Source organism: Gavialis gangeticus, unplaced genomic scaffold (genome assembly GCF_001723915.1).
Source record: "Gavialis gangeticus isolate Ggan-Ray unplaced genomic scaffold, GavGan_comp1, whole genome shotgun sequence".
Classification (NCBI taxonomy): Eukaryota; Metazoa; Chordata; order Crocodylia; family Gavialidae; genus Gavialis; species Gavialis gangeticus.
Genome location: NW_017729034.1, coordinates 21432723 through 21460718, shown reverse-complemented (window position 1 = coordinate 21460718; position 27996 = coordinate 21432723). Strand labels below are relative to the sequence as shown.

General features: G+C 43.7%; 1 protein-coding gene across 1 annotated transcript in view; it reads right to left on the bottom strand.

The window, feature by feature from the left end:
- ALK (anaplastic lymphoma receptor tyrosine kinase) overlaps positions 1–27996 on the bottom strand; it is a 607969-nt gene that overhangs the window by 219614 nt on the left and 360359 nt on the right. The window contains exon 5 of the mRNA XM_019527591.1: positions 15932–16059. Coding sequence (XP_019383136.1) covers positions 15932–16059 — 128 coding nt within the window. The remainder of the gene's footprint in view (positions 1–15931; positions 16060–27996) is intronic.

The following is a 27996-nucleotide window of genomic DNA, read 5'->3' as shown; positions in this document are numbered from 1 at the left end:
TTAATCATGCCCTCATTCATACCTGTTTCTCATGTCCCTCCACTCCCTTCTAGTCTCATATAGTTTGCTATTCTTTTTCTCCTCCTCCATTCCTCACACTTTTATCTCATGTATTCTGTTCTCTCACTCGCTCAGTCTAACTCCTTTACAGTATCCCCTTCTATCCACTGCCCATTTGACCACCCTCCGACTTCCATTCTGACTTGGCCTTTTGGCTCTCCCACTTCATAGCATCATAATTCTCTACCTCTTCCTTAGCAATTTCATATTCCTGTGGTAGCTTCTTTTAGGTAGACCCAGGAGACCCAACACAGTCTCACCAAAGTAAATGTGGCTCTACAAAGACATGGGGTCCACCTGCATGGATCTGATCTCAGATCAGAATGTAGCATTTTGATATAAGTTGTTAGCTTGGATCACAACCTTTCTACCAGCAAGCACCATACTTTGAAGAGCTGCATAAAGCAATCTATCCTCAATTCTGGTTTTGTAAAAAAATCAGACCCATTGTCATTCTTGGTAAAAGCCAGCAGTCTTTTCTGAAAATGCAGTGGCCACAAAAAAGACAACTAGAAAATGTAGTGGCCACAAAAAAGACAACTGTTTTCTATGTGTATAACAGAACAGCTCACAAAAGTCCTCTTTGTATCTGGGGCAACAAAGGCTGGAAATAAATGGTTCATCTGCAAGTCATCACTGTTCTTTCTTATTTTCCAAATAAGAATGGAGTATCTTATAAGCATTTCAATGAATCCCCACAGTTAAAGCATTATGGGATCTAAGTAGTATCAATTAACAGCAATAAAAAACAGTTCAATATAGGGAAATCAGATTGCAGAGTTCATTTTCTTCTGCTGAATCAAGGTCTTCCCTATTAGAGTAAGCTTCAATTAAGAGAGAGGCTCAAAATAAAGATTAAACAGAACTGAAAAGAATGTAAGGACCTATTCTTCATAGTGCTAAGAAACCCTGGATACCACTGAATCACCATGGGAGCTAAAGGGAGTTCAGTGACTCTCCAGCAGCTGTCAACATTTGACAAGATCAGATCCTTTCTGCTTATGTTAATGAAAGGTCCAGGTTCTCCAGAGGGGGCAAGGCAGAGGAGCCAGCGATGGTTCCCTGATCCCAAACCACCCACCTGAAGTGCACAGTACTTCAGAGAAGGAACCTTGTTTTGGGCCCTACCATGCCCAACCTCTGTCCCTGAAATACCACTAACACGCTCTCCTTTCCCCCTGTGTTGAGGGGAGGGCATGGGAAGGGGGCTTAGAGGCATATATAGTGCCAGAAGAGTTACTCCAGTACAGAGCTCCTCCTGCATACTCACCTCTATAAAACATCAAAATGTTGGACTAAAAATGTCTCCTAGTTCTTGTTGTTATCTTTGCCTTCAGAATACATGCAGTTGGAGTTGCAACTAGCAAGGGACATGAAGGGTAACTAAAAGTTTCTACAAGTATGTCAGAAACAAGAGGAAGATCAGAGAAAGTGTGGGTCCCTTACTTTTTCTGCTTCTTTTCCTCAGGTCCTTGTCATAAACTAGACGGTTTTCCAGAGTTGTGCACAAGCACTGGCTCCTTCCATTGCTGCAGCGAGGTCCTCCTTTGTATAGGTCTCACCAAGTAGTTGGCAAACAAGTATGTGCTCCACAGTCTGCAATTCACTGCACTCACATATTCGTGTCATTAGGGTAGCCCTCATTTGATTATGCTTGTTTTTGATCTTCCAGTTTGTGTGCACAGGCTATTTAGGCATTGCCACATTGGCCAATTATGTTGTTGCAGGTATTGACTTTCCCTTTCCTTTTCTCCATGTGTGAAGGTAAATGTTGTCTAATTTCCATTTGGCTTCTCTATGGTGTATGTCAAAAAGTTTTAACCTGCGTCTTGGTTGGGTTGGCACAAAGTTGCTTCTTATTGTAGTAATTTTAGAGGTTGCTCAGTGCGCATGTCAGTCTATTCTCAATAGTTGCAAAGTCCTTCTCTTGCATTGTGATGCATAGATCGTCAGCATATATGAAGCTTCGCATATTACTTTGCATGGGTTGGTTATTGATATATATATTGGTATTAGCATGCTACCCTGTGAGCGGCTGTTTCGTTACTGTTTACAGCAGTTGTGTTTTTTGCACAGCTCTACATAAAAATGTCTACTACCCAGAAGAGATCGGATGAGCTGCACTAGGTGGTTGTCGTGCATCATTGTAGACTTTAGGTTTTGGTGTTTGACTGTGTCATATGCCGCTGCTTGATCTACAAACACAGCACCTGTTATTATCACTTTCTCAAATCCATCTTTTCCATGTTGGGTGTTGTTTAGTATTTGGCTAGTGCAGGACTTGTTGGGTCTAAATCTGACTTGTTCTGGTATTAGATGTTCGATATGAGGTGACAGGCAGTTGAGAATAAGGCATTGGTAAGGCTTATAAAGATAGCACAGAAATGACACTGGACTAAAGTTATCTGGGCCAGAGGCATCCTTTTCTGGCTTTAATACAGCTATTACAGGCGCCTGTTGCCATAATTTAGCTATTCTAAAGCTTGATGAGCAACTGTTAAAAAGATGTTATACCCATCACTGAGTTGTAGGCATAAAGTGTTTGATCTGCTCCATGCATATGTCACCAAGTCCAGCTGCTCTGCCATTTTTCAAGTGACTTACTCTGGTGTAAAGTTGATCCATTGCGTATGCAGTGCTAAAATGGTTTTCCTCCAGATCAGTTTGCCTTACTGAAGAGGGGAGGCAACCTAGTGACGGATGATGTGGAAAAGTCTGAAGTACTCAATGCCTTTTTTTACCTCAGTCTTCATAGGCAAGGTCAGCTCCCAGACTGCTGCACCTGGCACCACAGCCTGGGGAGGAGGTGAGCAGCCAGTAGTGGTGAAAAAACAGGATAGGGACTATTTAGAAAAGCTGGACATGTACAAGTCCATGGGGCTGGATGCAATGCACCAGAGGGTGCTGAGGATGTTGGCCAATGTGACTGCATTGCTGCTGGCAATCTTTGAAAACTCATGGGAAAGGTCCTGTTTGGCTTGAAGGGGCTCATTACTACCAATGGATCAATGTCTAGCTGGCAGCCGGTATCAAATGGAGCGCTCCAGGTGGTTGATCCTGGGGCTACTTTTGTTCAATATCTTTGTCAACAATCTGGAAGATCAGTTGGAGTGTGCCCACAGCAAGCGTGCAGATGACAACAAGCTGGGAGGAGAAGTAGCAGATACGTTGGAGGGTAGGGCTAGAATTCAGAGAGACCTAAATAAATTGGAGGGTTGGACAACAAGAAATCTCATGAAGTTCAACAAGAACAAGTGCAAAGTCCTGCACTTAGGATGGAAAAATAGCATACACCAGTACAGGCTGGGGACTGACTGACTAGGCAGCAGCTATTCAGAAAATGACCTGGGGGTTACAGTGGACAATAAGCTGAACATAAGCCAACAGCGTGCCCCTGTTGCCAAGATAGCTTATGGTATACTGGGCTGCATTAGTAGGAGTGCTGGCAGCAGACTGAGGGAAGCTCCTCTATTTGACACTAGCGAGGCCACGTCTGTTGTACTGTGCCCAGTTTTGGGCCCTCCACTACAGCAAGGATGTGGACAAATTGGAGAGTCCAGCAGAGGGCAACAAAAATGGTTAAGGGGTTGGGGCACATGACTTCTGTGGAGAGGCTGAGGGAACTGGGCTTATTTAGTCAGGAGAACAGAAGACTTAGTAACAGCCTTCAACTAGCTGAAGGATGGTCCCAAAGAGGATGGAGCTAAACTATTCTCAGTGGTGGCAGAACAAGGAGAAATAGTCTCAAGATGCAGCAAGGGAAGTTTAGGTTAGATATGAGGAAGAACTCTCGCACCAGGAGAGTAGTAAAACACTGGAACAGGTTACCCAGAGAGGTTGTGAAGTCTCCATCATTGTTTTCAAAACCTGGGTAGACAAAGCCTTGGCTGGGATGATCTAGGTGGGGATGGTCCTACTTTGAGCAGGGGGTTGGACTAGATGACCTGAGGGCCTTTCCAACCCTAATTTTCTATGGTTTTATGATAACACCTAGCACCTATAGAGAACTCCACTGTGTTTGGTGATACAGAAAAAGAGAACTAAGACTGTCCCCAACACAAAGAGCTGCCATTTTAAGGGTAAGTGCAGACATTATATTTAGATCAACCTAACTAGGGTTAGGTCAATCTAAATGCTAATTTGTACAGATGTTTGTGGGCTTTAAATCAGGTAAAACAAATGTTGGACCTGACTTAGGTTTTTTCACTAGAGTAGGTAAAACTAACTTAGGGAACAGGTTAACCCGATCTAGTAAATATCTGAACACTTTTGGAGAGCAGCCTGGGGCTGGGAAAGCCCAGCTCCTTGCCCCAGCTTCAGGGTTGTGCTCTTCCTACCCCCGCTTCCTACTCTAACCATGTCATTTTAGCATCCCAACCTCCCCCTGGATAGACAATCCCTCCATGGACACTCCTGCCCATGGACCTGCTAGCCTCTCCGCTCACCCTGACTTACTTACATTGGGTTCCTGGCACTGGGAAATGTCTATACATGCCACTCCTGATATACCATCACACAGTTTAAAATAAGCTGTGTGATTGTAGACTGGGTGCAGCAAATGTTTGTACACACCCCACCCTAAGACAGTATCTTTCTGAAGAACTCCCAATACTGAGTCTCTCCCAGCACAGCAACCAACAGTATTTCTAGCATTAGGCATGCCTGTGTCAACTCCTAATGCATGTCCTGTCAGTACTATTATACCATTTTGCAATGTTTCCTATATGGCTCTTTTCATCTTAAAAAAGAAAACATCACTAGTTAAAATAATTCAGCAATAAACCTCAATAGCCTACATGCTACAGAAAAGATAGCACTTGGACATACAAATTCAGCTCTCCCCTACTCTGGGAAGCACAGAGTTGTTTTATTTATTCTGGTGCATAATTAAATAACCTAATCACTACTGCTTAGCTGTGGCTACATTAGAAAAAGAAAGCACCTACTAATTTATTTTCAGAAATGTAGAGTGATTAAAATGGTTATTCTAAGAAGTTACTGTACCATTAATTGAGCTACTGTGCCTTCCCTGGCAGGCTGTGGAAATGCCTGCTGCATTAAGACTAAAATTGCTTTCACTTTTTTATTGCCATAATTTTTAAAATTTATTTTAATAACATACATAGAAAAGAAAAAGAAGGGAAAGGCCACTCAAGTTATGGATTTACATTATTTTGCCTCCATGTGTAACAAACACAGAGGAAATGATGAAACCCTTGCTTTTTTACAAATGCAGAGAAGCATCTTGATATTCCTTGTAATGGATCAACATACTAGCATGCTGGAGATGGTTTTTGGCACAAAACCTCTAGTCAGAATAATCAGTAGTGCCAGATTTGGGAGTGAAGGGGGTGGGGGAGATGGAGGAAGCTGACTGCCAAAACATTTGGTGGCAAACATACATAAACAGCAAAGCCTTTCCAAGCACTCACTTAATAAAATTAGATCTACAGGAAAACCAGCTTAGTGGAACTATATGAACAGCTCAGACTGCTCTGAGGAAAGTGTAGCCCATCTGCCTAATTTCTTTTTTGAATGTAGGAGTTTATAGACTTAATTCAAAGCCTACTGAACTCAATTTTGGATCAATCCCTTAACTTGATAAGCATTCCACTGGCGAAGAGAATTCTCTGATGTGGAGTCACCTGTTACAAAAAAAAGGATATAACCCTTTTGTTTTCCAAAAGTGAGGGTAGTGGGATCACACTAGACATGTCAAATAAATATGAATTTGGCCTTCAACCTGTAATAATGCCTGGGCACAGACACTTCTGAAGTCTAGGGCTCCCCTCATTTTTCTAATGGCAGTTTTTACAAGAGATTCACAATGTGAGCTATGCTCTTTATTTTCTTTATCCTCAGTTCTCCTAGCATACGGGCCTTAAGAAATAGAAATGAATCTTCTACCAGATCAAAAGGGTGGATCTGCTCTGCTTGGAACCATGGATCTTCCCTCCTCTGCTGAATAAATAAATCATAGCAAAATACTTATTTGATTAAAGTTAGCTTCTTTCTCCATGGCTTTTTTGCTATTTGCTCCACTGAAGTCATTATTGGAAAATGATTCAACAAATACTTTCTATGAATAATTCCTGCCCACAAGGTATGTCATAAGCATTTTGTTGTGATGCTTAAACATTTCAAATGTCCACAGCATAGGTTTCATTAGACACACTAGTTACATAATATTGTTTCAAGGTTCTTTGGCTGAATAACTCCTGCAAGCAAGATTCACCAATAGGAACACTCAGATTTAGGAGTTTAGAATATACTTTCAACACATGTGTTGTTTCAATTGTAATTGCAATTGCTTTCAATTCATTTGCAACAAATTTGTGAAAAGTGAACACAAACAGGAATTCTGTTTTTATTTCAGCAAATATTTCCAAAATATATATTTAGTTAATTGTACAGATTTGCATGCTATCTCGAGTGGATCAAGCCATTAATGGATTATTTCAACTCTCCTCTGGAATAATTCCAAATAGATACATTTGATGGCTGCAGTTCATTCAGAAACTCAGCTGCTAAATTAATTATCAGGAGAAGTAAGGAAAGTCCCATCACTGGTTTTTGGTAGCTTTTCAGACAAGTTTCAAGCTTATGCTCTTCTATCATAGAAGAATCATTCCCTGGAGTCAGCGACTACTTCGCTTCCTCTCTCTCCTAGAGGTTTCCTTCTTTTGGACCAAGTGTTTTTAGATAACCTTGAATATAGCTTTTTAAAATGATTATACACTGTAACCCTCTGATCCCAAGGGGGGCCACTTAATGGCTTTGAATGCAATAAGTAAATTTCATTCATTTGAGTAGCAACAGAAAAAAAACAATTGTTGAGTGGCTGAAAATTTTAGCTTAAAATAAAAAAATTAAAAAAAAAATAATTAAATAAGTTTAAATGTTATTTGTAAGCATGAAAACCTGGCAGTTAAGCATTTCTTTTTAGACATGCTAAGTGTCTAAAAGAACTGCTTTTATCAGACATTATATAGCACTAAATATTGGACAAGTTTTAGAAGGATTTGACCTCCCCACCCAACATTTAAAATACTTACCAGTGTTCAATTCACTTATCAAAATAAACCAAAGCCTTGTCATTTATTTGGCCTCACTATTAAGCACTTTAAATTCATTAAAATGTTAGGATAAAAACTAGGAAATTAATTACTTAACTGCAATAAAATATCAGTAACAAAGGTATTAAGTGCCATTAGTAAGTCAATATATTGCTTGAGAATTAGGGAGTGCAGACAATCATAACACTTCAACTGTTCCAGGAATGTCACTGATTGGGAACTGGTCCACAACTCTCCCTGGGCGGCAGTGTCCACCAGTACACTGTGAAGGGTCCTAACTAGTACCCTGATCTTTTAGGGATTGCATTGCACCAAAATGCCACCTGGGGGTAGCAGAGTATCTAGACCATCGTGCCTTCCAGGGATCAGTGGCCAGAGTTTCCCCAGGATTCCCTTAGAGGGGTAGGAAGCTCTGAACTGGGGCAGGGAGTTGGAGTGGAGAAGATGACAGGTGTTGGAGGGACTGACTGCTCTGGGCCCCTGCAGCAGGACCCCTAGGGATAACGGTGATGCTCCCTTGTGGCTGTGCAACTCCTGCCCTCACTCTGGCTCCTTGGGGTAACCTCTTGTTTCCTCATCTGCCACGCCTTGATGGAACTATTATAATGTTACGGAAGGCTGCCCCAGGGTCCCAGAGTGAGCCCTAATTCACTTTAGGCAGCTGGTTCCTCTTGTACCTGGCTGGCCCAGTCTTGCCCCATAGGCACTAAGTTATGGTTCTCCTGCTCTAGCAGTGCCTCAGGGCACCAGTTGCATTTTGGGCTATATTTGTCACTAATGTCCTCCCCTGTAGCAATGTGCATGCCTTGCAGATGTTATACCATATTCACTTGAATGGGGCCCTCAGGCCTTGAACCTTTGTCTAGGCCTCAGTCTTCCTGGCTTTGGCCCTTTTATTTTGGCTGTCTCTCTCAGCCCAGGTCCACTGCCCTGGACCTTGGCTCCTGGGCCCCAACTCTGTCTCACACTCATGCTCTCTGGATCTCTGGCCATGTACTCTTGTGTTCCAGACCAGTCCTCAACCCCCAGTGTCCCTGCCCCCAGACTAGGCTGCTTCTTACAGGGTGCCCCACCAGGCACCTTTCTGTGGCCTCCACACCTCCCCCATAGCCACAATGCAGTCCTCCGGTTTCCAGATTAAATGCAACATAAACACAACCAAGCTGCTTTAAGAACTAGAAGTCTCCCCACTGTGGGTCAATGTTTCCTGGCAGGCTGTCTCCCATAGAGCCCTCTCAACCCAGCTCTTGGGTGCATGGGTGCCTGCCTGCCTCCAGCAGCCCTTCTCTCTTAGGAGTTCTTCTCCCTGTAGCATGCAGGGCCAGACTGCCTGTTTGGGCTTTGGGACTGGATTTATGTGCCCCAAAGCCCCATCCCTTCCTGTTATGTGACTCCCCAGCTTCACACAGGGGTTTCCACTTGGAGGTGATGGTCAGCCTGGCCTCCTCTGCTGTAGCAGCCAGCTGCTGTCCTCTCTTAAAGTGACAGGGCACCTGTTACAGTCTCCCTAAGAACTCCTCAGCTTTTCCAAGGCCCAATATGGAAATCCACTTTGTCAGTTTCACCTCCCTGCTATGGATCCTGGGTACTAGGGTCTCAGCTTCAATGGAGGGGGGTTAAAAGGGTCACCAGGTGTTTCTTGGCCTATGATTTTGGGATGCCACCACTGCTCTCCACCCAACCCACAACCCATGGCTCAGTTTTTCTGCATGCCTTATCTGCACAGCCCATGCCTGTATTTGTTTGCACACTAGTGAATTCTGTGGTGGTACCTAGACAGCAGTTGACTAGGTATGTATGTGGCGGGGGGAGGAGGGGGACAGATCTGCTTTTTCATTCTGGGTGAGCTGGTTGTTTTGGGACTTCCCATAGTTTCCACCTCACATTGGGGCTTTAAAAGGACTTCCTTTAGCAAGCCCCTCAAGTACCTTGCATTGTCAACAACTACACAGAGATGTGTGCACAGAGTGAAACCTGCAGGACAGAACTAGCTGCAAGAGTGCAGCACAGAAAGAGGAACAGTTAGCAGTTAATGGGCTAATTCACTTCACACTAAGCATGGAATTGACAGCTGTTCTATTCTATGTTCTATTAAGTGTCCATTGTGCAATGGTTGTTTGCCCACTACCACCTAGCAATCAACACCATTTACTGTAACAGGCACAACCTGTCACCCACCATAAGCAGGGGACCACAAAGACCCCCACAGTACCTGCCTACTCCCCCACTCCCAAATAAGCCTAAACCCATTACCCAGGATCCCTAGTGATGGTTAGAAAATGATATTTAGAGATTTGCTTTTAGGAACTGGCTTGTAAGTAGAGAAAATATTGCATTAGAACAATGGTAGAGGAACAGCAAGGGTTAACTGGTTTCTAAAAGCCTGTTTGTGTAAAGTTTCATAGCCTTCAAGGCAGAAACTTTGTCCGAGGCCAACAGACAAACAGGATGGAAAATTTACACAGTGTTACCTGAAAACCCATAACAAAGATATGGGCATTGCCACATATGCCACATTGGCATTAGGTCACAGTGACCAGCTGTAAAGTCCCTCAGATTTCCGGTTTGGGCAAAATGACCAAATTAGGAGGCTGGGCATGCCTAAATTAAGACACTGGTAAATGACCAAATTTAAATTTATGCATGTAATGGTGTAGCTTGGGAGAGGCTATTAGGGGATGGAGGAGGCCTCATGGGGGGTCCCCGGCAGTGTACCGACCCCGAGCGCCCAGTGAGGGCGCCGTGTGAGACAGGGCTGCGGGGAGCCTGAGCGCCCAGTGAGGGCGCCGTGCGAGATGGGGCCGTGGGGAGCCTGAGCGCCCAGTGAGGGCGCCGTGCGAGACGGGGCCGTGGGGAGCCTGAGCGCCCAGTGAGGGCGCCGTGTGAAACTGAAGAACGTCAGGTCCATCTGTGAGGCTTGGGGCGTGGTAAAGGGGTGGTTGGAGCCATGCATAGCCCATAAGGTGAGGGTGCCCTGAAACACCCAACACAGAATGGGGCCCACAAGGGGTGCAGGAGCCCCAGGGCCAATGTACAACCAGAAACCGTGTCCAAGATGATGGAAAGGCAGCCTCCCTATTATACATTATCCATCAAAGATATGGCGGGCAAGAATTGAGGGTGCCCTTTAGCACCTTGGCATGGTAAAGGGGGGGCCTTAGGGGAGATAACAGCAACCCCTAAGACACCAAGCTGTTACAGATAGACTTGTTGAAACAAAGGAATTGTGTGACTAATGGTGAAGTTATTTAAATACCCATGGCACTCGGGAGAGATCCCAGAAGATGGGGGCGGAAAAAGCCAGTGTGGTACCTATCTTTAAGAAAGGGAAAAGGGAGGACCCAGGAAACTACAGGCCAATCAGTTTGACCTCAATCCCAGGTAAAATCCTGGAGAAAAGCACCAAAGAAACCATCACACACAGGCTAACTGAAGGCACTATTCTGAAGGATAGTCAACATGGCTTTGTCATGAGCAGGTTGTGCCAGACCAACCTCATTTCCTTCTATGATGAGGTTACTCAGCACCTGGATAGAGGAAATGAGGTTGGTGTCATATACTTGGACTTCAAAAAAGGCCTTTGACCTGGTCTCCCACAATGTCCTCCTGGTCAAATTGGGAAAATGTGGCCTCGACTACTTCATGGTCCAGTGGCTAGGTAACTGACTCCATAGTAAGACCCAAAGGGTACTGATTGATGAAACTGAGTCATCATGATGGAGGGTGACCAGTGGCATCCCTCAGCGGTCAGTACTTGGACCAGTGCTCTTCAACGTGTTCATTAATTATTTGAATTCAGGTATTACAAGGTATCTGATAAAGTTCGCTGATGACACCAAGCTACGGGGAAGCATTGTCACACTCAAAGACAGGCTGGCAAAACAGGCCAACCTGGACAGGCTCGTGAAGTGGGCAGACCTCAACCTGATCTAATTTAATACAGAGAAATGTAAAGTGCTCCATCTGAGGAGAAATAACCCACAACACACTTACAGGCTTGGCAATGCTCTGCTTGCCAGCATCACAGCTGAACAAGACCTGGGTGTCATGACTGACAACAAAATGAACATAAGCCACCAATACAATGCCGTAGCTGACAGAGGTAACCAAACGCTGGCATGCATCCACTGAGGCATCTTGAGCAAGGCAAAGGATGTCATCCTCCCACTTTACTTGGCCTTAGTAAGATTGCAACTGGAGTACTGCATCCAGTTCTGGGCGCTGCACCTCAAGGATGTGGAGAAGCTCAAAAGAATCCAGAGGAAGGACAAATGCATGATTAGAGGCCTGGAGACCAAGGCATATGAGGAGAGGCTGAGGGACTTGGGATTGTTCAGCCTGGAGAAGAGAAGACTCAGGGTTTGTAACAGGCACACCCCAAGAAGTGGTACAGCCACCCACCCTGGCAATCTTTAAAAAATGTCTTGATGCCCATCTTGCTGGGATTGTTTGATCCCAGCAGTCTTTCCCGCCCATGTGCACAGGGGGCTGGACCCGATGATCTGTAAGGTTCCTTCCAGCCCCTAACAGCTATGAAACTATGAATACACTGACAGAACAGAACATGGACAGTACAATGACCACAGGGACATCAATCAACAGTACCTGGAAGTGAAGCATCATTAGAGGAGAGAGAATACAAAAGAAGGGATTTCAGAGCAGCAAAAGTTCCCCAAGGGGGGGATCCTGAGGCCACCATGGACAGAGGGCACACCACCAGCCTGTCTCAAGCACCCCACAGGGGGGCAGGCCTCGGACCTCAACCTCCAAGGCTGCTGACATTTGACATTCCAGAAAGAACCACAGGGTGAATACTTGCTAGACCATAAAACTAGAAGATACAGAATGGGGGGGCGGCAGGATTTTGTTTGCCTTGCTTGCATTATTCTTATCTGCTATCACTATGTATCAATAAAATTTGCCTGTTATCAAATGGAAGAAGTTGTGGTTGGTCTGAGGGTTTGGGTCCATCCAGAACAAGGTATCTGGGTCATAAATGCAGTCCTAACACCTATCACGAAAATCAAACTGACACAGAGGCTTTCTGTTTCCCTACCTCTCCAGACTGTGGTCTCTGTAGGCAACAGATCTTTGGGAAGTTGAGTCCTGGTTACATCTGAGAGCAGCTCCATTGTCCTGCATGGGTTTGGGAGTGGGGTGAGAAGCAGTGCAGTTTGGGATACTTGGAGAATGAACAAGGCACTAGGCACAGAATTCTCTGTGTCCACACATAACATTGCACTGGTAACAAAGACCAGCTCAAAATAGTACTTGATTTTCCTGGTGTGCTTTTGAAATGTACCAGGAAGTTTAAACTGGTCTAAAGTGGTCTCCATATGATTAGTCCCTTAGGTTTTGACTGTATGTAGAAGGTTGATGCACTCCTCATGGGAACGCTCGGAGCCTGGGACCCAAGCAATGATAGTGTCCTGCGTTGCCTGCCGCATCTCTGGCCGCTACACCAAGCTGACGTGCTGCCTCATGGTGTCCAACATGATCCGCTGGTCCCGTGACATCTGCGTAGAGCACATCACGGGCCACTGCCAATACAATGACCCTGCCAGACTGACCACCGCTGGACCAGACCCAGAGGGGCCGCCTGGACCCCCCCTCTGCACCTGATGGACTTCGAGAGGAATCTTCAACTACAGACCACTCCACTCCACCGGAAGAGGACTCCTATGATGAATCTCTATATGGATTGAGAAACTTTCTTCAACCTACTCCCCCCACCATTGTGGACCATTGTACAGGTTTGTGCATATCTATCTTCTTTCTTGTTCAGCGTCATGAACCCCCTTCCTCCCCTTCCCCCACCCCCCAGGCTTAGTTGGCTAACACTGTATTTTCTATAACCCAGTTGCGTTCCCCTCCCCACCCTCATTCCTCTTATGTTATCCCCTCGCTCAGGTGCTCTGTATTTCCCTACTGGCTTTGTCATCTTTTTGGTTCATAACTATTAACATCTACTAATAAAATTCAGTCTGTTCTAAGCGTTACATCCATCCACACCCTACCTGTTTTTATTACTAGGAATTGCCACCAATTATAAAATGTTGTTGTGACAATTAGTGTAATTGGAAAATGGACAAATTTTTATTAAAAAGTTACCAATGTGTGTTATTACTTTAAAAAAAATTGTAATGGTTTCTGTGGTTAGGGTGCATCTATTGTGCTAACCAGGAAATGGTTAAGGAATTGTGAATGTAAAAATTAGGGAATTATTAGTTTAGCTCTGCAGACTGATTAGCACAATCTGTTTTGCATTTAATACTGGATTTGTTAGCCAGCTAATACTATGGAGCATGTTGCTACTTAAAAGAGCCTGATCCCAAGCCCACTGAAGTCAATGCAAAACCCACAGAAATCAAACTCTCTGATTCAGGAAAAAATTAGTACCGAGGTGAAGACTTACACAAATAATTAAGTCCTCCTATCATTAATGAATATACTTATGCTGTGCTTGCATTGCTGGGGGGCATGCACTGGTGGGCAGATCCTGTTCCACCTACCCCAGAAATGTGTCAGTGAAGCCATTTTAAGGAGACACCTGTTCCCCCCTCCCCCAATGTCAAGTACTCCAGAGATTGAGATCTTGAGAGTGGCTGCTGATGGATGTCCCTGGAGCAACTTCTATGGCTCATTCCTGGGTTAGGTACATCGGATCACGAGCAGGTGGGTAGAGGTAGAGTGGGGAGGACCTGTCCACAGAAGCCTTGTTGACAAACCCAAAGAACATTAAATACGTGATTGGGGGCCTTTACTGAAGCAAAGTCAGTGGGACTGACATGATGTATGAGAATGGTGGTAGTGGTAGCAGTAGGAAGATAAGATTTCTGACATGCACTTCTAGGTAGTTCTGACACACTACATCTGATGATGACAATAACAACGACAGCCGTAAACTGCTGGATTTTCCTTTCCCTTGTCATTTTAATTTGACTACCACAGGCTTGAAAGTAGGTGGCCAAAACTTGTCAGCACTTTAATACTTCTTTAGTATTGGAGGAAGACAAGAGAGTTATCAAGAGCCCAATGCAGGCAAAGCACTGGCACAGTATGATCTCAGGGGACATAACTAAAATTCAGCTGGCCAGGAATTCTGATCAAGTACAGTTAAAAATAAAAAATCAAGGATTACACTGTAACAGCCTCCACATTACTTCCTCCTTCCATCATTGATCCTGCTCTGTTTTTATCTTTTCTTCAATTCATTTTCCATTCCTTATCATCCTTATTTTCTTGCAGCCCTCCATACTAAAAAATCTTTATGGCAAGAGACAACTATATATTTTATAATTGCCACATCATCTTCTTAGAGTCAAAACCAAGCTGGGAAGTTCATGCCAAAACTCCTTTGAATTCTGGTGGGGCACAGTTATTACTCTCAAAGTATGTGGGACATACCCTATATCTTTGATTCCTATTCAGATCCAGGCAGAATTTTATAGATATTTCACCACCTTCAAGTCCAAACACAAGCCTTCACCTTAATTCCTCATCTACATTAAATCCAGTTTAGACATAAATCTGCATCCAAGACATCCTTCTCTCTCATGACCACGTCCTGAAAAATTTTTGTCCCTTATTTTGTAACAGAAAATGTATATAGTTAAAGATAATTCTTCGTTAAGGGGACAAACCGTCAATTAAAGACATTAGGTAATTGCTTATTAATATTACTTCTCGAAATGTTATTTCCCAAACAGACCTTTTCCCTTGGACTCATCATTTTGGTATCTAACCACCTAAGCTGTTGATTTCCAGCAGCTGCAAAATGATTAGATATAGGTAAATGTTTTCTTATTGCTTTTCCTGTTCCCTCTTAGCTTAAGCTCATCTTCTACTGTTCATCACTGTTTTCTTTCTTGTAACAGGATATGGTAGCACATTTTCAGCTGCCTCCAGAAGGCTTAACAGTCTCCACCAAGTGAAAAAAATCAAGCTTTTTTTCCTGTGGGTATTATTCATACACTGTATGCAGAATGGGGATGTAGCCAACAGTTAGCAATGTATATACATAATAATAGATTCATTCCTCCTTTGGTGCAAAATATTATATACTCCTTTGACTCAAAATAATACCATATATTTCTATGTTATTGAGAGATCAAGAATGCACTGTACATTTCAGTAGCAGGTGCCTCACTCATGGGTGTACCTTGTACATTGAACACCCCAGCAGTTTGCCTCTATGTGGAATGTACAGACCAGCTTCTTATGAGATTGCACAATGGGCCCTTGATTGTGATTGGCTTTTGGATAGCATAACACAAACAATAATCAAGAGACAAGGAAAAAATCCAAAGTGTTTACAACGCCTTTCAACAATTTTCCTAATAAATATTTCCTAGTCATATTTTAATCAATATTTTCTGCAGAGAGATTTCAGTTTTGTCCAAAACAAGTTAAAGCATTCCATTGTTAAAACCAAATTAATATTTCTCAAGCGGTCTGAAAAGTTAGTGCTTGCCAGTTTCACTTTCTAGGGCAGAAAGAAAAATTGACAACAACCTCCAGCCACGCAGCTGGCAAGCTGCTTTGGTTCTCTCAAAACGAAAGGGATTTTTTTCTGGAAACACCTTTCCATTAAGAAGTTCACATTTTTTCCTTCATCCTTATGCAAAACTAAAATTCGCTCAAGTCTCATTCTTTTGTTTTCCAGCCAGCTCAATCAGTTATCTATAAGACATTTTCTACTACATGAAGATGATATAACTGACAAAAGCCCCTCTCCTGCTTACAGAGGCAACCAAATGAAGAAGGAGCTAGAAGGATGGAAGATAATACGTTACCTGCAGTGCAGTTCTTTATTGCAAAAGAATCCACAGCAGCTAAGCTTCTGTTCCCACTAGCTGCATATTCCAGTGAGATCCGAAAAGGTTTCTCAAGACGTCCAACTCTTTTCTGAAGCAGCACCCATCTGGTCTCATTGCGAAGCAGGAGGAGAGAACAAAGGACAAAAGTGGTAAGAAAAGAGGCCATTTTACAAAGAGCAGATGCCCCGAAGTGGTAGCTCCATCGCTGGCTGGCCATACTGTCCTGCTAAAATTGCCCCTCCCCTCCTCCCAGTGGCCTTCCCTTCCTTAGACTTCTCAAAAGCAAGTCTCTAAGCATAAAGGTATCCACACAGCTGAGACATCTTGACAAATGTGTCACACCAGCTAATGACAGATTATTGCTCTCTTTGGACACACTTTTCAGCTCCAAGATCTTTTGCGGATGTCTTCTTGCTGCTTAAAAGAAGCCCAAGTTCCTTTAGCAAAGGGAGCTGTGAAATCTGTTGCACACATGTACGCCTTCACTAAACACCACTCCCCCTTGCTTCTCACTGACAAAGTCTGTTATTTAGATTCAAACAATAAGTCAGTCTCAGGAGGCTCTTGAATAGCTATAATTTCCAGTCTCATATCTCCATTTGATGTAATATATTTTGTTAATATCCGGCCGACAAACCTCTAAATGGGTCCAAGGCTTAAAATTAAACTGGCCCATTTCCCTTCTTGGTTTGTATTTTGCACTTCTTTTTAGAACCCTAAATAAATGGCCCTAGAATTAAGGTTCAAATTCTGAGGTGATGTAAACTACATGTGGCTAAGCAAGCGGAAGCAGGAGCAGAATCTACATATTCCTGGAAAGAAGTTGTCATGTGAGGTGTGATCGTTAGCATATATTCTGCCCTCCTGTTACTTGGGTTTGCTGCTGCAGTCCACTTTGCTTTCCACACATCATAAAAGTTACACCTATTTAGATACCCTTACACTCAGTTCTTAGGGTCTAACAGCTTCTTAGACATCATCACCTCTGAATTTGGTCCTAATATTCCTTGTCCATAGCTAAGCTCAAAAAACAAAGAGTAAAATTGCACGTCTCCCAAAACCTCCCCAAACCTACCACCATTCTAACCTACAGGGAAATACCTCTACAGACAAAAGGTTGGATAACTCATTCTTTGTGGCCCATTTCATTCTTGGTTGCTGTATGCTGGCTCCTGATAAAAATGTCAATTTGTGCCAGCTGCTGCAGGATACTTTGTGATAGGGGGCTGTGATGTGTACCTGTGAAATTTTTACTGGGTACAACAGGTCATCTTCAGTTCCCTGGATGATGGCACATTTTATTTGATAGCCACTAGGCAGATTCCTCTGTTACTCCAGGTTAAATGCGTACATAACCAAGTTTAGAAGCATATAAGATTCCTTTTTTAGCTTACTGTAATTGATCAGCTGGACACAAATAAGAGAACAGGTGGCCAGTAAAGTCTGTTGGAAAATTCTCAATACAACTCCAGCTGCAGTTGTGGTTGACTGTTTTTTAAAGGAAAGAACAAAAAACCTACTGTGTTTCTTTAGGTCATCATCAAATAGCAATATTATGATTATTTGAGGGACATTACAATGATTTCAAGTTAACATCATGAGTCAGAAGCAAGATAAGGTTCTGCAGCATAGAATCACTATCTCTTTCATAATTGCTTCCTGAAACAGAAAGCTTTCCCAGTTGAGGTCCTCCATCACTCTGGTGCATGGTGGGTAGTTGCTGTAGGTGGGCTGCACACACAAATGCTTCTCTCTGATATGGATCTAGGATTCTGTAAAGGGGGATACAGTGACAGGCACTGCAGGTGTGGCTGTATCCACCCTCCCAGCTTCCCCCCAAACTGGGGCAGGCAGATCAAATTGCAGGAACAGCAGCTGGGGACAGTCAGAATCCTGGCTCCTCCCACTCTCAGCATGCTTTCCCCTCCCCTCCATGCTCAGCAGCATGTTCCCCACTCCTTTCTCCTCTCCTCCCATTCCTCCCCTCCCCTGCCTTCTGATGCCACTGTCCCCACTCTCCCTGGCTGACCTGGGGGCACAGAGAGCTTCAGAGGCCGCCCTGCCCCACTCCAGCTGGGCTGCTTTGGGAGCCAGGCTTAGCTGGGGACAGTAGTAGCAGTGGCAGATGGTTCCCTTTTCCTGAGCTTGCTCCCAGGGCATGGAAAACCAAAGAGAACAAGGCAGGGTCCCCAGCTGAGCCCAGTTCCCCAAGCAGCCTGGCTAGAGCAGGACAGGAGAAGCTCTAGAGCTCCCCACACTCCCAGGTCAGCTGAGGAGAGCAGAGACAGCAGCAGTGTTGGGCAGGGGAGGTGGGGAATGGAAATGAAGGGGACATTCTGCTGAGTATGGAGAGAAAGGGTGGGTAGATTTTTACATGCTTCAGGGACTTAATGTCCCCAGCTGCTGCTCCTGTAGAATGGTCCAAAAGGAGGGCATGGCTGCACTGCTACACCCTCTCTGGATCCAGTGGTGTAACCATGCTGAGGCATACAAGGCAGCCACCCTGGACACTAACTTGGAGGTGGAGAGGGGGAAAAATGGCTTCAACCACAACCACATGATCACAACGGTGATTGCATGGTGGCAACTGGAAGCTGGACTGTATGTGGCAGCTGTGCCATATTGGTCCACCTCTGAGGTTTTACCATGTCATCTGCCATTGTTAAAAGTAGCATTGAAGCAGATGCTGAGAGAAAAGAAACTATATAGTTTACAGGATTTCTACATCCAGGTAAAAACTATTTTGCCTGAAATGAGGTGTTACCAACTTCAGACAGTATCCTTAAAGGGGAATAAAATCATCCATGTGTGGATATCTCTCACTTTAGTATGTAGTTAATAAACTAATAAGAATATATGTATGCACCAATGCTTCATGCTGTGTAAGATCCAGATTGACCAATGGTTTATCATAGGCTCAACACTGCTAATACCTAAAAGATTTCCTCCTTAATTTCAATAGACATGGCCAATGTTTCTGAAGCAAGGTATTTCTTTCCACAGTCGTCATAAAGATTTGAGCAACAACAGGATGTAGCACTTTTTCTCAAGAGCTCATGAGCTTGCTATATCATCTTAAATTCTTTACCTATATTACTAAACACCAACTTAGATTATTAAATTCTCAGCAAATCTATATGAGAAAATCAATATTATTTCCCACTATTTATACCAGTTCTCCCTTCTCTTTTTTGCTCTTCTAATAATGAAATGAGAATGATTAGTTTTCATTTCTTGTTTATAGTCAGTTTTACTTCCTGGCTCTCATACTAGTACAAGATATTTGCATTTGGGCTTCCAACTGTATAAGATGTTATTTACTTCTATTTTTAAAAATTCTGTTTTCAGTTAAATTAAAGAAAAATCATGGACACTTAATCATATTCCATTCTTTAAACCAGATCTCTTCTTCACTTAGTCCCCATTTTAAGGAAGTGGAATCTTGAATTAGACCCCCTTTAAATTAGTTATCAGTAAAAGATAATTAAGTTTTGTATAAGTGGGATGAGCTAGCTTTGGATGCAATTTGCTCTGTGAAAGCACAAGCATCTATATATCATGAAATGTATTCCTCACAGTTTCACAAAGACTGATGGATTTTAATTTCAGGTACACGGTGGCTCTCAACAATGATTTCCATTTCTGTGCTACCACTAACCCTCTGGATAAATGCGTCAGAGTTTTAGGAATTGCTTTTCTGAGTTACTGGTGCAATAACTTTACTTTGAAATTCTCAGGCCTCTCATAGTTTACCACTGAAACTTTATTAACTTTCAGAGCTGTTTCCAAGTAGGTTTTTTTAAGTCACTGGCGTATAAGGCTGGGGAAGGGCAGCATCACTTGAGTTCAGGTTCATTATAACACTTCTTCACATTTTGTGGCACTAATTTCTAAAAGTGAATTTTTTGAGGTTCAAGTGATTTTTGTGAAAAGAATGGGTGAGTCTCAGTACAATAATAATAATACTACTAATAAAAGTATGACAGGCAGATTTTGGAGAGGCACCAGAGAAAGAATGCCCCTGGGAAACTGAGTCAGTATAGAAACCCATTGGTGGGTTAGAACGGGAGAAGCCTCCTGGTACTGCCCATGACCTTCCTATTCTGTGAATAAGGACAGGGCTTCAGTCTCCAGATATATCAATACAGCACGTTTTACCAGCACTACATTTGCTCTGAAATCTAAAAGGGGGAGGGGGGGAGCAGAATGCCCTTGGGGCTGTAGTGGGATATGCTGCATGATAATTTATATCTACCAGTATGTTAAATATTTATGTTTCCATTAGATTTCAGTAAGACAGCCTATATTTTTGTGACACATTTTAAAAGTCATTCTCTCAAGCTAGTGGTAAGCTGCTTATTCTACTTTTTGAGGCAAGAAGAGGGGAAATATCAAACATAGAGTCACATCATCAACAGGGAAGAGCATGTAACTCTCTCAGTTCCTGTGAACAAGATACAGAAGGGGAAAGATAAAATTGATGTAGCACCTTCCACTCTCTGGGTACCTCCAAAGTGCTCTACAAAACAATAAATTAAATATTAGCAAACCAAAAAGCACAGCTGCACACTAGGGGTGTGCGAAGTGGGCCCTATTCAATTTGGATTCTGACTCAGCCCGAATCAGGGACAGTGATTTGATTTGTTGATTCAGATCACTGTCCCTGATTCGATTCAGCTGATCCCGAATCTGAAGATTTGATGCTGATTCACAGAATCAGTGATTCAACAATAGACATAGCTTTAAATATTTTTTCTACATTCTTTGAGGTACCAGCACGGTTTGTGAACGCTGCAATGCTGGGGCGGATGGAGCATCCCACAGCAGTGTGGGGGAGGGGCCCCCCCACACCCCCTGCACCTCCCTAGCTCAGTGATCAGCCACGGTGGGACACTGGGTGTCCCCCCAGATCCAGGGGGCACCAGTTGCTGAGCAGGGTGGGCGTGAGGGAAGGACGGGGGGCAGCTCATTCCTCGGCGGACCCGGAAGTGCTTCAGGTCCACTTCCGGGTCTGCTGCTGAGTGTGCTGGGGAGCCCCCCGCGCTTGTGTGGGATGCTCCATGCGCCCCAACACTGCAGCGTTCACAAGCCGCCTGCTACCTAGAGGTATGTACAAAAAACATTTAAAGCTGTGTCTATGTCCGAATCACCAAATCTCTCTGAGTCGATTTAGAGGATTCTGATTCAATTCAGAGAGATTCAATTCGGATTCGGAGATAATGCCACTGAATCAGGCCAAATCTCTGCCGAATCGAATCAGGGGCTGAAGCTGCTCACAGCCCTACTACATATACAGCATCCTCATAGTCAAGACCCAGGTATCTTTGTTGGCTACCAAGCACCAGGTTTTACTTGACCAGCATTAACTTATAAACAGTAGTGATTTCTATGGATGCAGTTCTTTCTATGATTTACAGAAAACAGTCTTTGACCTTCTCTGATCGTTCATTTTGAATGTGATTTGGAGAACTGTTTTTTACTGATCAGAGCTGAACAAACTAATTCAGTAGATGCCATTTTGCACATGCTTTTAGATAATGCTGGCTAATTGCAGCTATGTACAGGGCAGGATGGTCTCTGGGAAAGCAGCAAGTTCCAAGCAATGATCAGCTCGAGCCCAGAGGTAGAATCTCAAGCCAACTCATGCATGCACTCCATTTGCCACTCTGCCCAGATGAATGATTTGGGCAATCTCTGCCCAGATTAAATATGCACTTACTATCTTGATGCTTCTGCTTTCCACTTCCCAATACAGAGGTGTACTAAAATACTTAGCTCCATTAAAGATTTTTGTTCTTCATCCTTTGCACATCTGCTCCTCTCACACAACTCTCTCTGTCACTCTTCTCAAGGCACCCATCATCTACAGACAGTGAAATTCATTCTGCTTTAGACACTCAACATAAAGCCTGTGGCAACCATTTACAATCTCAGAAAAGGGGGTAAGTGGTATAAGGTTCACGTGTTCAACTTCTTCATGCAGTGAATTTCATACAGACAGAGCCAGCCTTAGGGAAAATGGCACCCTGGGCAAACAGGCAGCAGGCAGGGTTGCCTGCACAGGAAGCCCAGCTCCAGTGGCAGGGTGCCATTCCCCAATGCCACCCAGCCACCCACACCCTCTCCCTTGGCAGTGGTGGCAGTGACCGGGAGGCACTGCAGCTTAGTCTCTAGCCCCAGCAGATCAGTGATGACAAAGCCCTTGGCACACAAGCTGGGGCCTCCCAGCCATGCTACACTGTCAGTAGGCACTGCTGCCTTGCCCTTGGCATCTTCTTCCCAGTCTGTCACGCTGCCTGGCAATACCCGCTACTGCTGCCATCATCACCAAGGGGCTTTTTATCCCACTGCCCTGGTTGGCTGGCTCCAATCAGCTCCAGGTGTGACTGGCAGGAGGCAGGCCCTGCTGCCCAGCCCCCAGGGAATAGTTGCCATTCAAGTCCCACAATGGCTCCCACCTGGCACAAGCAGCAGGACAAGGCAAAGCAGGGCAGGGCACATGTGTGTACTGCCTTCAGCCATGGTGCCCTGGGTGGCTGCCCACACTGTCCATGGCAAAGGCTGGCTCTGCATCCAGAAGGCCTGCCTGATTTGGGTCCAGCAAACTACTACTTTCTTTTCATTCATCCTTACTGGGGAGAGCATGGAAGCAAATGCTTAAGTGAGAAGTATATGTGTAAGTGCTCAACGAAAGTGCATATCGTTAAGTGCTTTTTTGAATCAGGGCCTGAGATTCTTTTAAGTCTCATTTCTTCTACTCTGACCACAAAACAACCTGAAATATCTCACAGAATTCCTGCGCCTATGTGGAGCAATAGTGGGATCTTATCTTCTGAAAGACTGTTTTCTTACTCAGGCTAACCCCTCTGCTTTGTCACCTGCTTGTCTCATGGCAGGCCTCATAATTTATGATCTTTATAGATCATAACTCAGATTCAGCGTATTTGTTTGCTTTGTAAAGTGTTTGGTATACCTTCTGAAGCTGTAAAATTAAAGAGAAATAAGAGCCATGTCAGAGTGTTTCAAACTGAAATGCACCTGCACATTATAAAAGGCACTGAAAAAAATTAAAGCCTGCTTGTTTAGGATGACAGCATGTAAAGAAGAGAATTTAAAAGACTATGTTTTAACAAGGACTTCTAAAAAGATTCTTTCCTTCCCTTTACTAGATGAATTTGTGAAAGAGATGAACTCCACTTTCCTCACACATGATTATAAATTTACAAGGTGTTCATAATCAGGATGAAAGCTGACTTCCACATTGCTCCAGACTCAAGTCAGCATCAACAATCGACAGATACTGTATGAAATGGGAACAAAATTAAACCTATTCCAGCCTGCAGTAGATTGACAGTGAATAATGTTTTCATGGCATGCCTGTCACAATTCTAAGAGAGAAAACAGTATGAATGAACCACAGGAGATTCTGCAGACTGTTTTCTCATTAGTTCAGACAATGCACTAATGCTGCCCCATATTGTTGTGTGGTTATTTTTAATTATCTGCATTAAATTTCTTCCAGTTTATTGATCTTCAAATTAAATAAAAGGTCCTGAGAACACTATCTAGTGCTTGTGATTTTCTCTTCAAAAGGATTCTATTTTCTAATGAGGCTAATTAATAGTAAAAACACAGTTGCTGGATGAAGATCATTGAGCAGAAATCATTGAGTATGCATTGAACTCTTCCGCTCACACTCCTCTCTACATCAGGAGTGGGAGAGAATAAGTATGCATTTCATTGCATTCAAATGCAAGTCACTTATCTCTGGAACTAGTTTCATGGACCTTACATAAGCAAGTAGAAATCCCTGAAATTGTATCAGGCCCTAAACAGACCCCTATTCTAAGTCAAATTAACCCCATAGGGATCTTCTTCTTAAGTTCAAAGGGCTCTGGATCAGACCTGAAATAGCTGTAGAAATCTATTGTTATCTCTCCCTATTAAATTCTGTTGGATGTTTCTGTAAGAGAGAGTCTAGAAGAGGCTGCTGGGGTCTCCTAGGAACTCCGTTAAAACTACCATCAAAGTGAAGGAATGGCTGCAGTGATCACTTTGTTTGTGCACCTTTACAAAAACATCCTATAGATTTTTATAGGTATGAAACTAACAGGGTGCAATGACCCTATAATAGAATCCAACAAAAATTAGTCGTTGACCCCTTAGTGCTGGATTGTATCATAGAATCATAGAAGTAGGGTTGGAAGGGACCTTGTAGATCTTGAAGTCTGACCCCCCGCCTGAGCAGGAGAAAAACTGGGCTCAGATGACTCCAGCCAGGTAGGCATCAAGCCTCTTCTTAAAGATCACCAGGGTCGGAGCCAGCACCACTTCCCTTGGAAGTTGGTTCCAGATCCTAGCCGCCCTAACTGTGAAGTAGTTGGAAGGATCAGAGTACAGCTTCACTGCCTGAAATGTGGGGAGACTGCAGCTCAGAGCTCTGATCTGATGCTTCCTCCACATGCCAGGGAAGAAGCAATCTACATCTTCAGCCCATATCCTATTCCACATTTTGTGTGTTGAAGTGTAATCGTTTCCCACCCCCTTCGAGTGCCTGGAAGACTGATTTTTAAGGCTAAGATTAAAGCATGGTTCAAAAGCAAATATTAATGTTTTTTGGGGGGGAACTCGAGCAGGTGGTGCTTGTAATTTTAGAGGCCTAAGCACCACTTAATTGCCTAATGGGTAGACTAGGATCTGGCTCATAGAGTTTAGTAGCAAATTAGGTGATTTCCATGGGGTTTGAGATCATCTTACGTGGTTCTGAAGCAGAGATAGCTCTTTAAAGAACATTCTATAAGATGGCACAAAAGTAAAGTAAAATCTACAGGAAAAAATCATTTTCTATTAAATTCCGTGGAGCTTTCTCATGAGGAGTGGAATTTGGCCCTTTCCTGAGATACTTTTAAACAATACCTACCCTAGCAGTGGCACACATTATTTCTGTTAATTACGTAAAATGTATCTGGTGATTTACAGAATACATCAAGATGGATTCCTTGCTATGACAGATGACAGCCCTAATACCACAAAGACTTAATCAGGTGAGTAACTTTGAAGAACCAAAGCCTCAGGCTCCAATCCAACTCCTGTTAAAGTAAATGGGAATCTTAATTGGAAGCACTGAGTTAAGACAATAACAAACAGGGAGAGTGCAAGAGGTCATAGGGGGATGAGGGTGCAGACAGTGTGATCAGGCAGGCATTTGGGCAGAAAGCAAACCACTTTTTAAGACACAGTAATTTGTTGTATTTGGAATGAAAGTGACTTCACTAAATGGCAATTTTTTAAAAATGCCCTTGAGGAAAGTACCTGAGCTATCCCTTTTGCTCAAATAGGAGAACAACTCAGTAAATTCCACACTTCCTTGCCTCCAGTGAACAGGGCTTACCACAGACCAAGAAGGGATGGTTTTCTGGGGGGGCCCCTTTGTGTGACACTAACATCACATTGCCAGTTGTCGGAGCCTGTCCCTTTTCTGAAAGACTCTCAAGCAAATTGGAATACTTCCTGGAACACCTCACTCTAATCATGGAAGAGGTGAAGTGTCGAGTGACATGAACGTGGTTCTCTTAACACATGCTGGAGCCTCGGCTTCAACTTTCTCTCACAATCTTCTTCCCATTTGCAGAGGAATTGGCTTACATTTGCTTTAACAGTACTACCACCACCAGAGATGAAACTCCACTGTGTGAAACCAAACTGCAACAAATGCTGGCAGCATGCAAGCAAAGACCAGTAAAACACCAGGGCATTCACATAATCCTTTATATCATTAGATCACTAGCAGCAGCTAACTAATCCTCACCATTCCCCTAGGAGGTAAGTATCATGTCCTTGGTTTACAGATGAGAAAACTGAGGCACAGAGAGGTTCTATGTCTTGTCTACCATCAGCAACTATGGGAGTACTAATAATTCCTTATTCTTAGTTTTATTTTCAGTCCTCTTGACACTGCTGCTTTCAATAAGGATAATTTAACTGTCATGTGCCCGGGCACAATTCAGTTCAATTTGGGGATCATCAAGGTATTCCACATCCTCCACCCAATGTACAGCATCACACAACATGCATGATTATAGGGCTTTACATCTTCCAGCTGTACAATATATCATAGCTGCTAACAATACACTGGACTACATGCAGCACTGGCTTGATCCAGGACAGAAATTCCTATGTTCCCCTATGAAAATGCAAAGTCTGAGCAGAAACGCAAATGGTCTGCAGACCGTTTTGAGGTAAAGCGTCTTGCCCTCAAAGCAGAGAAGAGAGAGCAGAGGAAGGAAAAGGAAAGGAACCCCAGCCTGCTGCCTATTTTTTCTTGCCAAAGGACATGCAACTTCTGCAGATGGGTCTGTGGCTCAAGGACTGGACTTTTGAGTCAGCTCAAGACCCATCAACGACCCATGGTAGAGATCATCCTCAAATCAAGGGATTGCTGCTGATGACATTCTCTCAGTAGGATCATAGGAAAGCAGAGTTGGATGGGATCTCACAAGGTCATCTAGTCCAGATCCCTGCTCAAGGAAGGATCAGCCTAGAGTAAATGATCCCAGCCCAGTATTTGTCCAACCTACTCTAGAAAATATCCAGGGATGGAGATTCCACAGCTCCTTTAGGCAGGCTGTTCTAATGCTTTACCACCCTCATAATTAAAAACATCCCCCTAATCTCCAAGCTAAATTTTCTCTGCTGTAATTTGAGGCCATTTTTCCTCGTCATGTTCCCTATAGCCACAGAGAAAATCCCATCTCCATCCTCTCTATAAATCGCCCTTCAGGTATTTGAAAACTGTTAGCAAATCTCCTCTCGGTCTTGTCTTCTCCAGACAAAATAAACCTGGTTCTTTCAGCTCTTCCTCATAAGCCTTGCTTCCCAGGCCCCTTTCCAAGTCTATAAATCTCTTCTTCTCACTGGATGTCACAAACAATCTTAGCTTCACTACAGGTATGCTCCAAAAGCTAATACCAAGGCTTCAGAATGGAATTAACAGGAACCAAGTTTTCAGAAGAAAAGACCAGTGGCAGGGTATTTTGAAATAACTGAGCTCTTAAAAGCAGTATCTGGGAGACCAATTAAAAATAAATTGTCATTTCTGAGTGAGGAGGTGAAATTTCAAACTGATGGTAAAGGGAAATACAAATGCCATGTCAGTCCACTGTTTATAGGCCAAACATTGTAAAAAAAAATTGAATGCTGAAAAACTGGAAAAATGAAGTAGTATGTAGGTTTTGATTCAAAGATTGCACAACTGCCTAGCCTACTCTCATACCTTTTTGGAAAACTTTACCATGGGTATTCATTGGTCATTTAGATCATGTAAATTTCAGAACAATGTATTAATGAAAAAAGGAGGGGCAAAAAGTTAGAATTAAACTTTCATCCTTATGTGACTCATTGAAATCCAGACCAGGCCTTTAAAAGACTCTTGCTAAAGTTGTTATCATCTGACGACATCTCCCAAAGGCCCATAACTTGAGCTATTTTCCAGAGCATAGTTTTAACATCTTGGTTCTTCTTATCAAGGGCCCGCAGCAAGGCGGTAGCCCTAGACTTCAGGAGGGCCAACTTCATTGAGATGAGGAGATTAGTGGGAGAGGCACTGGGGTCCTTGAGGGCAGAGGAACTCAGCGTCCAAGACGAGTGGTCGTTCCTTAAGGAAACGATACTCAGGGCCCAAGGGGTGTCCATCCTGACAAGAAGCAAGGGAGGCAGGAGTGTCCGAAAGCCCCCCTGGCTCACCAAGGGCGTCCGGGAATGCCTGCTTGCCAAAAAGGCAGCGTACGCCCGGTGGAAGGGGGGTGAAATCTCCAAAGAGGAGTATACCTCCTCTGCTCGGGCCTGTAGGCGAGCTGTTAGGAAGGCCAAGGCAGACATAGAGCTCGGATTAGCGTCCAGGATTAAGGATAACAAAAAAGTCCTTTTTCAAATATATTGGGAGGATGAAGAAGGTGCCGGGTAATGTGGGACCCCTGCAGGATACGCTGGGCAATCTGGTGGTTGCGTCAGAGGAGAAAGCGGACCTCTTTAACCAATTCTTC